Source organism: Zonotrichia albicollis, chromosome 4, assembly GCF_047830755.1.
Source record: "Zonotrichia albicollis isolate bZonAlb1 chromosome 4, bZonAlb1.hap1, whole genome shotgun sequence".
In the NCBI taxonomy this organism is placed as follows: Eukaryota; Metazoa; Chordata; class Aves; order Passeriformes; family Passerellidae; genus Zonotrichia; species Zonotrichia albicollis.
The window spans coordinates 61979549-61993768 of NC_133822.1; the positions used below are offsets into that span (position 1 = coordinate 61979549).

At 37.1% G+C, this 14220-nt stretch overlaps 1 protein-coding gene across 5 annotated transcripts in view; it reads right to left on the reverse strand.

The window, feature by feature from the left end:
- Nucleotides 1-14220, reverse strand: part of CADPS2 (calcium dependent secretion activator 2) — a 287443-nt gene that overhangs the window by 32280 nt on the left and 240943 nt on the right. For 3 of the 5 annotated variants that reach the window (XM_074539967.1, XM_074539966.1, XM_074539969.1), the window contains 4 exons: nt 8003-8158; nt 6194-6341; nt 5158-5172; nt 2373-2447 (listed from right to left, as the gene is read on the reverse strand). In XM_074539967.1, the coding sequence (XP_074396068.1) occupies nt 2373-2447; nt 5158-5172; nt 6194-6341; nt 8003-8158 (394 nt within the window). The remainder of the gene's footprint in view (nt 1-2372; nt 2448-5157; nt 5173-6193; nt 6342-8002; nt 8159-14220) is intronic. The other 2 variants (XM_074539968.1, XM_074539970.1) reach the window with 1 other exon arrangement.

Below are 14220 nucleotides of genomic sequence, written 5' to 3' on the forward strand. Positions count from 1 at the left end.
CATCACTTTACAATAAGCCCTGCTCTTAACAGTTCAAGGAGCAGGAGCAAGTGCAAACCTACATTTGTCATTTATCAATCTAACCTGTCATATTTACAGTGATTAATTAAGACACTGGTACATAGGTGCCAATCAAAGAATAAATCCCCATCACAAGAGAGACTGGCAGTTGTTTCCTCACCCGCTTTATTAGACCAAATATCAGCTTTCTGCTTTGCAGTTGCATGCCTGTGAGAAGCTGCTATTCATACTTTAATTTTATCTGATTGACAAGGATTCCTTCTGCAGAAAAGTGTTCAACATTACTGTGCAAAGATTGGCTAAGGAAAAGGCTGACTTCATAAACAGCGTGGTTTCCACAGCGCCAGCATACGAATCCAATACAAGTGGGACACAAAATAACAGACAGCAAAACATTTCAGCATCCAGGATGTCTGTTTAAACAAAAGGCTCAGTTATGTAGCTGCAAACTTGTTTTCTGAGATGTCAGTGTATGGACTTGTGAAACTGTAAAAGCATTTCTGCACATGCCTCACATTCTATGAATAGGTTACCCTGAGACACACTGTGCTTTGCCTCACTGTTTTGTGCTATTCCTGTGAATTCCTGAGTGCTTTAGACTGATGTGTCTGTGTAAAAACTGCCCAGTACAGTTCTAAACAAGTAAAACCTCACTGAAGGAAAAGAATTATTTTCAGTTTCACAAGTGACTTGCAGTTAAAAACAATGACTAAAACCCTTATTCCACTGAGACACAAAGGAGTCAATAAAGAGGTAAAGGTTGGAAAATAATGAAAATATATTAGATGCAAAAGTTGAATGCATATGGGTTATCGTGCACATTGATGTGCATTTTTTCTGGCCAAAACCAAGATCTAAACCTCAGTCTTCCTTTGTACCCTCAGAAGCTTTCTGCCTTGAAACAGAAGCAATCAGGATGTCCCTGGTATTTCACATCTCAAGTGAGGAGACACTGGTTAAGCTTCCAGTGATGAGCCAATGACACAGAATATTTGCTTTCTGTTTTGATATTTCAGCCTGTAGTATTACTGTGATAACTAATAATCCAAATCCCTCTGTATTGACAGCAGTTGTCCCTAGAATTTCTTGCACATACATCCAGAGGGAATATGACTATATTCCTCCTTTTTTATAATCTCAGATATTAAGAAAAAAAATTAAAAACTTTAACCTTTAATAGCATGATTTTTTTCTAATCAAATTCCCCTTTCTTCCTATTCCTTTTCAATAACACTAAAACCATAAACTGGAAGATTACTTGGGAGCTATGATAGGCAACATGTAAAACTTGAAACCATTGAATTGAACTGCTTATAATTATGTTTACACCAAAACTTCACTTTAGACCAAATATGGTTTAAATGCTTCTACACAGTTATCATTAAGTGGACACATTTATTTTCAACTTCTATAATGATTCTACAAAGCCTTTCTCTTCAAGTAGGTGTCAGTCCAAAAAGCAGATTGCCACCCCCCATCCCCCCTCAGCAAGCTGTGACAAGCAAAAATAAAAGCATGATGAAAGTGTGACCAGAGTATCACTTTTTGTCACTAACTCACAAATTGTGAATATATGGCTTATTTATCCTGCTTTGAAAACCAAATATTTCTGGGTAGTTTGCAATGTATAGACAACAAAATTTCTTATAAAATCTTTCTTTTCTGTCATTATTTGCTGTTTCCTTCAAACTATTCAGGATGGAAAGGTTTTTTTGTATCAATCACTTAAAACTTTTACTATAGAGGTAGTACTTTTACTATAGAGGTGCTTCAGAAAGACAAGACAGTTTAAGTTTTATTCACTTAATCTCCAGTCCTTATATCATGTCAAAACACATTTTATTTTTAAATATAAAATCCTAAAAAGTCAATTTCAAGAAACAACAACTTATAAAATACTTTTAATTAAATGCTTTGTGGACCAAAATCTCATTAAAAAGTTGAATTGAAACTCTGGATATTGTTCACCTTCAAACACAAAATTTAAATACTAAATGATAGGATGAAAGTTCTCATGTAATAAATTCAACAAAAAATAACACATGGCATTATGTAAGACAATATTGACAAAATTTAGTCCTACCAGTTCTACTAGCTTCTAGCAATTCCTATCTACAGCAGAAACACAGAAGACAAACTTAATTTCAATAGCAGGCTGCACAGAAATTGTTTACTCAATTGTTATAAAATTTAATTTTGTAAATTCAGTATTAGTTGTACAAACAGTATTTACAAATCATGTTGTCTCCTAAAATTTTCCTGAATATAGAGAAACTGTGTGATATTTGAATACATCTCTAAAGTTCAACCATTTTCTGCAGTATTATAAATGAAAATGTAAATAGTTTTACCTTTGAAACAAGAAGTGAAATAATTTCTTTAACAGTTTCTTCAACCAAGTCATCTATTTTTGAATGGTATTGTTGCTGTAATTCAAAAGATAAAAAAGCATTAGCATGTATATGAACACACACTTTTGTCATAAGTCATAAATGGTGCAAAGCTGATAACCCTGCCAGATCAGATTTACTTAAAATTATCATTTTGAACATCAGAAGAACAAACCCTTGAAACTGATCCACCCAATCAACAGTTTCTTACATTCTGTGTTGAAAATTTTCCCATGTACACTGTTGAGTTAAGCAGCTAATGGGGTTATTATTTAGATGAATTGAGTTCTTATACTTATTCAGGCAAAGGAATGTGAAGGATAGTTTTTGTCTTCTCCTATATAATTAAGGTGGCCATGTATTTTTTTCTAAAGAGTTGGTTTAGCTGGAGAAGCGAAAAGACTAGAATAAGATTTAATTAATACAGCATTTCATGTCTGACAACTCTCATTCATAAGTTATTTTAAATGTCCTCTAGAAATAAAATGAGCTCCAATTGTTCATCCTGAAAGAGCCTTTCTGTTACCACAGTGAGCTTCAGTTTATACAAATCTTACAATATGCTCAAGCAAGGGCAAAATTAAAATTTCATCAACAAAGCAGAATAGATGGTAACAAATTAATAGGCCATAGAAGGCATAATAAAACAGACTTCATTCTCCATAGACTTTTTCTTTTGATTTTTAATAAAGAAGGTGCCTTTAAGTAAATGCTTTTAAAATAAATCTGAAAGACTTTTTAGATAATCCTACCAAGCTCCCTTCTGAAATTAACGAGAACTAGGGATCCCATTCTGTCAAGGAGGCACATCAATTTAAACAGTAATTCTTCCTTTAGAAACATTTATCTGACAGCAAAGATTGTCCCCAATAGCCACTTCACAGAAAATGTGACTTGTAAAGACTAACCCTATCTTCCTAGTTCAAGGCTACTTGGAGCAGCTAACAGCATAATGCTCGGAGGAAAAGTACTGAGGTCAATGTAAACATCAGCCTAACTTAGCAGCTGCCAGCTGAATAGTTTTCAGAGTTCTATGTTTTTAAAGGCATTTTTAATTAGTTTCAGAGTTGCCATACAGATCAAAACATTAATTCCAATCTGCTGAATATTTTTAGGAATGATTTTCTAAAAAGCACAGATCTTGAACTTGGGTTAAATTAAGAGAGAATAAAACTATGAGATGTGTTTGCCCACATACATGCATCTGCTACAGGTACTAACACCAAACATCAATTTTTGCTTCTAATTTCTTTTCATGTTTAAGAACACTTGAAAAATGTAAATTCGCAACTCAGACAAACAGCTGAGGTCACACTGGAACAGTAAAAGAGCATATTAGAAATACATCAAAGAGCTTTCTACATTTTCATATTTATTACATTCCAAGCGTATTAATGTCTTGACCAATAAAATATTGTCTTGATCTGCTAAGGGGACTAATCACCCCAAACAGTGTGTAATATCTGTTGCTTACAAGCCTTCAGAAGGCATTGCTTTCTTACTCTCTGGAAACCAAAAACAATTATTCTCCCACTGATGAATGTCAAAACTGTATATACTGCTGTGATCCATAAAAAATCAGTTGTCCCTCCCAGAAAGTGTCTGCAAGTTTATCTCCACAGTGCATTAATTAATGAATTTATGTATATAAGATCAGTTCCTATTTTTTTGTGATTTTTTTTCTTGTATTTTTTTTTCTTTCCTTTTTTCTTATTATTTTTTCTCACTATAAAGCAAATATAATTTTGTAGAAATGGCATATAAAGAGTAACTTCACTTCTGGACAAGGCAAAAAAATATAACTGAATCAAGCTTTTAAAAAACCACAGGGTTCCAAACCCATGACATTTCTTTAGAAATAATTTTTAAATCACATTAATCTGATTTTTTTCACATTTTATTTTGAAAACCATAAGATCATAAATACTCTAACCCGCTCCTCTTCAGTGCTAATTTCCACTAAAACAGTCACCCTCAGCAAAACAAAACTTCAGATCCTTGTGGAAGATGATTTGACTCTGGGCTTTATGAAGGTGGCTGAACTTTGGCTCCCAGGGGACTGGCTGACAGTGCAGGAGGATCACAGAATCACACAGAATCACAGAATTTCTAGGTTGGAAGAGACCTTTAAGATCATCGAGTCCAACCCATGTTCTAACACCTCAACTAGATCATGGCACCAAGTGCCACATCCAGTCTTTTTTTAAACTCTTTGAGGGATGGTGACTCTACCACCTCCCTGGGTAGATGATTCCAGTATTTGATGACCCAGAGCAGGCAGGAGGAATGGCACACCCTGGAGAAGGGCTCATTCTGTCTGTCTGCAGGGCACTACAGAGCTACTGGCACTGCCTGCCCCAAAGCAGCGCGTGCTCGTGGGCGTTTGCAGGTTACTGCTCACACACATGAAAGGTGAAATGGCAGCATCAGCTCAGGGCAAGGGCTGACAGCTGGGGTTTATTTCTGGTGAGCCTCACTGAAAGATGAAAGAACCCAAAACTTTGCGACCTGGTAAGACAGGACACTGAGTCTGAAAAGCAAAAAAGTGAAGAGTTCATCTGGAATGCCCTGAAGGATGAACAAGGAAAGAACTGAGAAGCTGATGTTCAGTCTGTTGCACAGTCAGACTGTGAAGGAATTCTGAGGGCCTGGCTAACAAAAAGCAACATTACCATTTAAAACAAAAAGTGGCTGCTAATATTCAATGAAAAAAATGCAAATTAAAAAACAATGAAAAGACACTTACCCATTGACTAGCAAACTGGTTCATGTCACGGAAAACCAAAAGGAAAAATAAAGACGACAGGGTGGAACAGGAAAATGATGAATGTCTCATTGAATTAGGAAAAAAAAAGACAATTACATCGAATATGCTCACTTGAAAAGATCAGCCAATGAAATGAAGAACACAATATAGAAACGCAAAAATCAACTGAAAAAAATATGTCCAAATAGTATAATTGTGAAGATGCCTAAAGCAGACCTACATTTTTTGTTGCCAAATTCCGAAAAATGTTTTTACTGTCTCTTCAAAACCAAATCAAACAAATTATGAACCAAATTACATGCTAATACATTAGCACAGAAAGAAGAGTTTTAATTTTTGCTGGTGGTCTCACCAATCTACATAGTATACTCTTTTCATTTCACAGATTAATCCTGCTGAGAGTGACAACACGAGAGTGACAGAAGTCAGGGAAGTTTACATTTCCTTCAAAAGCACATCAGTGCTCCACTGTGGAGTACCTACAGTCCTGGCAGCAGACTACTGCCAAAACGGTCCCTGTCCTTGGAGACCAAATTAAAAAACCCCATTAAACTGCCTGATTATTTGTTTCCTCTATTTTCAGCATATTCCTAGGCATGAATGCTGAGTCTATAATCCATTTAAAACCAAACCTTACTAAATTAAAACCTGTTTGCAAGGCACAATATTTTGGCTCTAGTTTACAATTACAAAGGAGTCCTGAAGTGGGCTCTTTTTCTCTTGCAGCCCGAGAGAAATTCCTGGAGGGGCTGTGAGTCAAGAAATCCTCTGAATGTTCAACACACTCACAGGTCAAAGCAAGCAAATTACAGAGGCACTCTGTGTGCTCTCTGGTGGAAGATGAGGGGCTGTGTCTTTGCATGGTGCTGCTAGGGATCAGCTGATGCACACTTCTATACCAACAGAGCTATGTGATGCATCTCAGTTAGTCTGAAATTAATCTAAGGACAGTCTGCAGCATGAAATGTTTCAGATCAACCAAACACAGGATTTAAACATACAAATTTCCACTTACCTCTTGCCCCCCATCCAGTATGCAGAGTTTAGCTGTCTGTTTCTTGGCGTCAACCAAGACGTTAAACATTGTGCACAGGTAAGAAGGTATACGCAGGTCTGTTGACTTGTTTGTCTTTTGCAGCTTCAGCTCAAATGCAATTCTTGTTCTGTTTATTAAAACACACTTTGTAATTGATAATTCTGAACAACCACAGTAAACATAAAAATGTTATTAAACATGTTGGCTTAAAAATATACATATGCATGAGAACACTAGAATTAAAATTCTGTAAATTCAGAATATCAGCCTTTCAATAAGCAATTGCACTGATGGTAATCTCAAGGTTCTATATTTCTTTAGTGAATTCAGCTGAACAATAAAAGTATTATCTTCTTGCTTTCTAGATAACAATATGTTTCCTTGTGTTTAATATAAAGCAATGAAAATACCCCTTACTGTCCAGCTTTTCTATGCTAAAATGCAGTTTATTGTATAAAATGCTTGCTTCTAAGAAATATAATGAGAAATTCCTCTTCTAGCTTTCATGGAAAGAGAATTTTAATAAAGAAAATGAGTTCAATATTAAGAAAATACTAACATTTATAATGAAAATGACAACATTTTAGGAGATGCATATTATAAAATCCCTATTTTCTTCTCAAAACAGTGTAAATAAGGAGCAATGTCACTAAAATGAACTGTAAATCAACATACCTGAAGATAAAATGTTTTATTTTCACCCTTATTTTTATATGTGGATACCAGAAATTCACACAGTATTTTTAGAAGATGGGAACAGAAGATTCCTATTCCCATTTAAATTTTTTTAAAGATCATATTAATATCACAAGAAGAGTTATAATGGAAGAATTCCGTCATTTTATTCTGCATTGCTACTCTAATCTTTATTACCTAACATACAGTTTTGACCACACAAAAAACATAATTAGTGTATTAAGACTTGTATGCTATGTATTAAGTCTAAAATATTAATATAGTCTATAGTCCTGTTGATAAGACAGTAAAAGCTTTTTTTCTTTGTCCAGCTCAAAATCAAAAAAATCCATGTATTAGTAGCACTGAATCTCTTTGCTACTCTATGTTTTTTTAGACTATGATTATACTAACACTCTTCTAGTTCTTTAAGATTTAACCATTTTTCTAAGGTTTCTTAAATAACTGTAATTGACTGAGCTTCTATGCCAAATTCTTTAGAACAGATGGATTGCTTTAATTTTAGTGTTTCCTACCTTTCTTTATTAGAGCTTTAATTTTAATTCTATTCCCTGTATCATTGCCCTTTCATAATAACATAGAAAAGTTCTTTTAAGTGTTTCTGGTTGTTTAATCATGATTTCATCACTCCAGCTCTAGGAACAGGCTCATATCCTTAGCCTGAGGCTCTACTTTTTCCTACTGTGTTTAGAGAAAATAATGCAATACTGTGTAATCGGTAAAGATTCTCTGCTTGTTTAGCCTTTCATATCAATATTGTCATTTTATGATTAACACAAATTATCTACAAAATTTATTTCCCCCATTCTATTATTTTTTTTAAATCTGCATTTTTATATGTCCAGATTAAGCTTTCTGAAGCACCTAGGGTATATTCATAACAGATAGAGAAATTCTCCGTGGTATTTCCTGGATGTTGCCAAATTGCTGATTGCCAGATACTGGAAATAAACAGAAGTCATGATCCTTTTAGAACTGCTGTGATTCCAGTGACAGGATTCTGGTATAGGTGTACCTCTGCAAGCCAGCATGAGCCCTCCTGTGCTAATTTTCAAATCTCTCCCAGTTTTTAAGTGATCATTTCAACTGTACCTTTTAACGCAGGCTTCTATCATGTCAGTGGCCATGAGTTTAAGTCTCTGCTCTAAATGGTGGGCAAATTCTGGTTCTGGCCAGTGAAGATCAAAAACAAACATCTGCAGAGCATCCAGTTTCCAGAAAAGATCTTCTGATGTAGCTGATCCATTGCTATAAGAAACAAAACAAGCCCCCAAGAAACAGAAGATAAATATATGGATGTCTATCCCAGTTGCCACATAATTAAGCTAATAAGATTTCCTTATCACACCACCTTCTTCCTTCATTTCCCTGTATCTTTTATCACACTTTTATTTAAAAAATGTGAAAATGGTAGTGGGAAGTTTAAAATATATCCCCTTAGGGTGAAAAAAGTGAATGATTTCTCTTTTGTTAGCTGAGAAATATGGCCGGATGGGAGGTAGATGGGATGTTGGGGAGCATGGAAAATGAAATAGCTCAAGTTTCAGATCAAGATAGGAAAAATATAGGGTACAGGAATAGTATGGATATTTTCAATATAGTGAAGATTTTGTGCATATATTTTCTTGCCTTCATAACTCTGGTAGACAAGTCTACCAAAGAAAGGAGGATGGTAGTACTAATATTGTAGAAGAGATAACCAGAAAAATAGCCCCCTGATAAATGCTCATGAATTCTAAGTGAGGGAATAGCATCAGATCTGGGTGAGAAAAAAAAAAAGAGAAGAGAAACTATTCAAGAAAATTTGTGTACAAACAAAACCAGCAGATTAATAAGACTCTATGCCATCTCAGATTGCCCATAATGTTTTAAAGTTCTCCCACCCTGATTTGATTGCTATATCAATTGCTTGTGATAAAATGCAACAACTCAAACTAAGTAGTAAGTTGATTTACACTTCCACTGTCAATAGAGATTAATTACATTTTCATAATGTGTTGTATTGCAATGCCTGCATTACCATTTAAGATTAGAGTATACTATGCAACATGGAATTCCAGGTTGTGAGCGACACAAGCAAACAAAACTCAGCCTGACAGACCCAATTCAGATCCAAACAGTTTAAATGATTCAGATCCAAATAGTTTAATGATAGTCTCTGCTATCATTTTGCTTCTTATGCCTTATGACTGAAGAAGAGAATTATCAAAGTGTTAAGTGACCCCAGCTCTCATGGAAGGAATCAGCGAGCACTGACTGTGCTCAGGACAGAGCAGGGTCAGATTCAGAATGAAACAACCAGGAAGGAGCTCTAATATCTGTTCACCTAAGGCACCCCTCAGCCAGTGGCACCCCACGGGTCCCATGGGGGCAGTGGGCAGGGAGGTGAATCTCAGCCCAGCCCATGCTCAGGGGCAGTGGGCAGGGACATGAATCACTGCCCAGCTCATGTTCAGGGGCTGTGACGAGGGAGGTGAATCTCAGCCTAGCCCACCTTCAGGGGCTGTGAGGAGGGAGATGAATCACAGCCCAGCCCATGTTCAGGGGCACTGAGGAGGGAGGCGAATCACAGCCCAGCCCATGTTCAGGGGCTGTGAGGAGGGAGATGAATCACAGCCCAGCCCATGTTCAGGGGCACTGAGGAGGGAGGCGAATCACAGCCCAGCCCATGTTCAGGGGTGAACCACAGCCCAGCCCACCTTCAGGGCCCTGAAGTGCAGCAGGGTTGCAGCAGGTGCCACTTCAGTCTCACACCTGCATCCATCGCCTTCCAGACACACCCATGTGCCCCTTGCTCCCCTGCCACCACAGCCAGCCCTGCCACCTGAGGCAATGGTGCCTCAGTGCCCAGCACAGCCCCGGGCCAGGCGAGGGGACAGCCAGGCAGTGACAAGCTGGCAGCAGGGCATCCTGCCCAAGGGAAACAGTGCCTCTGAGCAGCTCTGCCTCTGGCTTTCATGGTGCATGTTTAGATCCCATCATGGTGCACAACAGGATACTCCACAGCCCCAACACACTTTTTGTTTAGGCTTTTTCGATATTACGCATATTTTCCCCACTTGTGTTACACAGCTACTGTTAATTTTGCATTGTATTGTGGTCCTGAAAGAAAACAGCAAAAACAGGGAAAAGGCCCATGGGACTGCTAAGGTTACAACTTGCACAGGGGTTCTACCTTCTGAGGGACCCCAGCTAAGTTTCATACATCACTAAGTTTAATTAAGAAACAGAAAGAAAAAAACAACCAAGGCTTCTGGAAAATTTATAATCCTGTTAGACTGTTTTTAAGTTATATGACAAGCAAATATTGAAAATACATTGCATCTGCTGTGTACACTGGCAGTGAGTGAAGCTGTAGATGCTTTGTTTAGACCTTATCTGACTCAAAAGTGACTAAATCAAGTTTTGAGATGATTGGGGTAAAAGAATAAGACAAATCATATGGGGACAGAAATGGGATAATCTCAGTATTTTTATAACTGTTGATAAAAACACGTATTTTCTAGAAAACAAACCAAACTTTCTCAAGAAACAAAACTAATAATTTTCATCATCAGATCATAAAATTAACCATTTTTACTCTCCCATAGTTATTTCTTTTTCACCTGATGGAATTCCAAAGGAAACTCCTTAGGACTCAGGAGGACTGATGAATTCATAACAATATAAATGTATTCTTATGTACAGTTACTACCTTGTTTACCACTACATTGTAGTAGCCACTTAATTTTGTTTAATTAGACTACCAAATGAAATTTCAGAATTATAACAAAAGTAATAACAGGCACAGGTTCATGGAAGAATTAATTCTGTGAGAAACACTAATTCATTTGTTTTCTTTCCAAATAATTTTGAGTTTTCATCCCTCAACTTTTATTCAGCATTGTCCGATGACCTTTGAATTTGACTAACACATTGTACTAATAAGACGAAGAAAGAAAATAACGTGCTACAACAGAAATTGTTTGCTCCTGGTTCACACATCCTAACACAAATGTCTAATTTGTTTGCTGAGTGCTTCAAAAGAAGAGCTAAACTCAGACTTTACATCTTCCTGCCACAGGAGTAATTCCTGCATTCAACTCAAGACTGAATCTGTACCCATTATCTGAGAACCTTGTTTTTTTTCTTGAGACAGGACACATTCTTGACTATTGATAAGTTTTTATTTGAATGTGCATGGTAAAGCTACTTCAGTCTAAAGAAAGGAATAACATTGCTCTACCAGGAAAGTGAACTGACATTCTTTCTTTAAAAATTTTAATAGTTATCCATAGTTTTAAAATTAAGCACAAATTCTACTGCTTTGCTGTCCAAAACTTAACCTTTCAGCCACTGTCTAGCTGCTCATTCCTATTAATAAGCTCATGGCAGTAAGAGAAGATTACCAGGGATTAAAAGAGGCAAATATTCTGCACATTATATTCAGATTTATTTTAATGGGAATTTAACTTTGCAATTGGTCACACTTTGACTGGGAAAGCAAACCAGGTATCTCCAGAGGTCCCTTTTAAATTATTTTATGTCTTTATGCCTTGCATCATACTGAACAGAGCACAAAAATAAGATCCCAGACATAATGTTTCTCCAAGAACCTGCAGCATATCAAATCTAGGAATTGCATGCAGCCTTAATTCACTTATCCACTGACAGCTGAAAGAGGCAGCTTCCCACTGGGCTTGCCAGGTACCTAAGCAGCAGCAATTAGTCAAACAGTACACTAATAAAGTACACTGGTTGCAAGATACTCCCACACATGACTCCAGAGTAGATGTAGCATGAATAATTTCTGGCTACATATGAAACTCCATAGGGTGGCTTGGGATATGAAAATGTAAGTATTAAATATCTAAGAATATTATCAATAAACCCAAAGATTCAAAAGCAGCTGGTTTCATTTATTCTGTAAACTACCAAGGACAGGGATGGTCATTTTACAAATTACTGCAATTTTTTTTTAAAGGTTACTACTGAGATACTACCCACTAGCATTTTGTGAGGACCATTTAGAAAACATGGCACAAGCACTGCATCCATTGTGAGCCCCCAGCTTGTGAACTCCAGCTTTTCATTCTTTATGCTGCCTCAAAATACATGGTCAGGGCTCAGAAAGTCAATAGAGAATTCCTTCAGCAGAACAGGATTTTCAATAATTTCAATGCCAGTTGCACTCAGCCCCATCTCTCTACTTTTCACCAGCAGATGAGGCAGAAGGATGGAGAAGAACCTTTGCAAGCATCAGTTGGTGTAAAGTCCCTCAAAGACACTGGGGACAGAGCTACTCCATGACTTCTCTTAGCTCAAGGCTGAGGCAACCTAAGGGTCAAGCAACCAAAACAAGTTTCTCAAGTCTTCTTTCTTACTGCATATTAATATTTTCAGAAGAAATTTGCCCCACAATATAAATTTGTCTTGCAGAATGCTCAATAGGACCTAGCTATTCAAAATTCCTTATTCTATAGAGAGCACATCAGCCACATTTCCCCATGCCATCAGTCCTAGGGCTATAATTCTAAATACCCATCCTTGGAAATGCAGGCCATGTCCTCCTAGCACTTGGCTGGAGGAAAGCTCTATGACAGGAATGTATGTGGCACTGCAGACACAACCCCTCAGAACAGAGATGAAAGATGTCCTCCTGACTCCCTCAGCAATCACAAACACACAGAGCTCCAGCACAGGAGCTCAGACACGTTCAGACCAACTCCCTCTACATCACTATTGGGGCACTGTGACTGCCCCAGCCTTGTCTCTCTCATCACCCATTACAGCTGAGCCTTAGCAGGAAGAATAGAAATGACACATTTCCTTTGGTGTTTCTTCTTCTGGGTGGAAGACAAGACAGGAAAATTCTCCTATAAGCAAATATCTTATTCCAGGTTTCCCCAGACCTGAATTTTCCTGAAGATGATGTTTTAGACTGGCACCAGATAGCAACAACTTCGGGTGTGTACCTACAATATTTCTGGTTAGTGACACTATGTTATGTCTGCACTGAAAAGAATAATCATAAATTAAACTATAAAAAATTAAAATCACCCACATATCTAACTTAAAACCAGGTCCAGCAGAAACACACAAAAAAATATGAAGAGCCATTTAAAATAGTGTATTTGAATGAATGAATAAGTAAGGAAAAACTCCTCATTGTGGCTGATTGAAAGCTTTTACAGAATACTCAAACATTTTTGCTCTTTAAGATTATCTTCAGCCAAATGGAAGAGTAATTCACAGTGCTCTGCATGTCTAGCCAATGTGTCCTCAGAGTTATCTTCTCCAGAGACCAATCAAGAAGAACAGACTGCTACTCATAACAATTTCCCCTTTTCCTATCTCATTTTCCAATGCCCAAAAAGAAGTGAAAAAAGGTAATGATCCTTCTAAATGCGGTTATAAGTAGCATATATTTATTGCTCCAAAACGAATTATCAAGGACAAAAAAGTAAACGATTAATTAAAAAATATAAACAATCTTTGCTAGTAATGTTCAAGAGAATTGTAGCAACTTTAAAGTGAAAATGGGAAAAATCTATTTTCATCAGTAAAGCACACAAATGGATGTCCACTGTGAATATATTTTCACTTCTTTCTCTTCAGCAAAATTCTTAGGTAGGCACATAATAGCTCTATTGAATATGAATATACTTAAATATGAGCCTGAGAGCATGGACACAAACATTAGTAAAGTTTGGAGAATAATAAATCTCTTTCTGTTACAGATAAAAGAGACACAGGGCTGCAGCAAACCTTTAACACAGTTGGCCCACAGACTACGCATTCTCATTCTTTTTGACTCTCGGTTCTACATTGTGCAATTCAAACTGATAATGATTAACTAGCCAAAATCATCACTTTTTGGTTAAAGAGGAAAGTCCCGCAGAACTCTGTGATGTACATAGCTATCTTCTTGCCAAATTATCAGTTTTGTGGCCAGGAGGGGGGAGCAGAGTGAACTGGGAAAGAAAGACTTGGGGGAGGCAGTGAGGAGGAGTCCACTTGCATTCTGAATTAGATGACTCTGCTGACTGCATGTATAATTCTGTGTACCCCTCTAGTCCACCTAAGCTGGGTTGTTCATCATTGAAAGGGAAAACTGTCAGGAAGCTGTGGGCTGTGCTTAGCAGGCATTGGAGCAAAAGTATTGGGTTACTCCTTGTTGAAGAACTTGACTAGTAAGTGTGTTCTCCCTGAAAAAGATGGGATGGGAGAAGAGGGAGAAAATAAAACCCTCCTTCTTTCTATGACATAACAGTGAAAGTGATCCACTTCCTCTGCCAGAAACTGAGCCACCATTACCAGGAGGAAAAAGG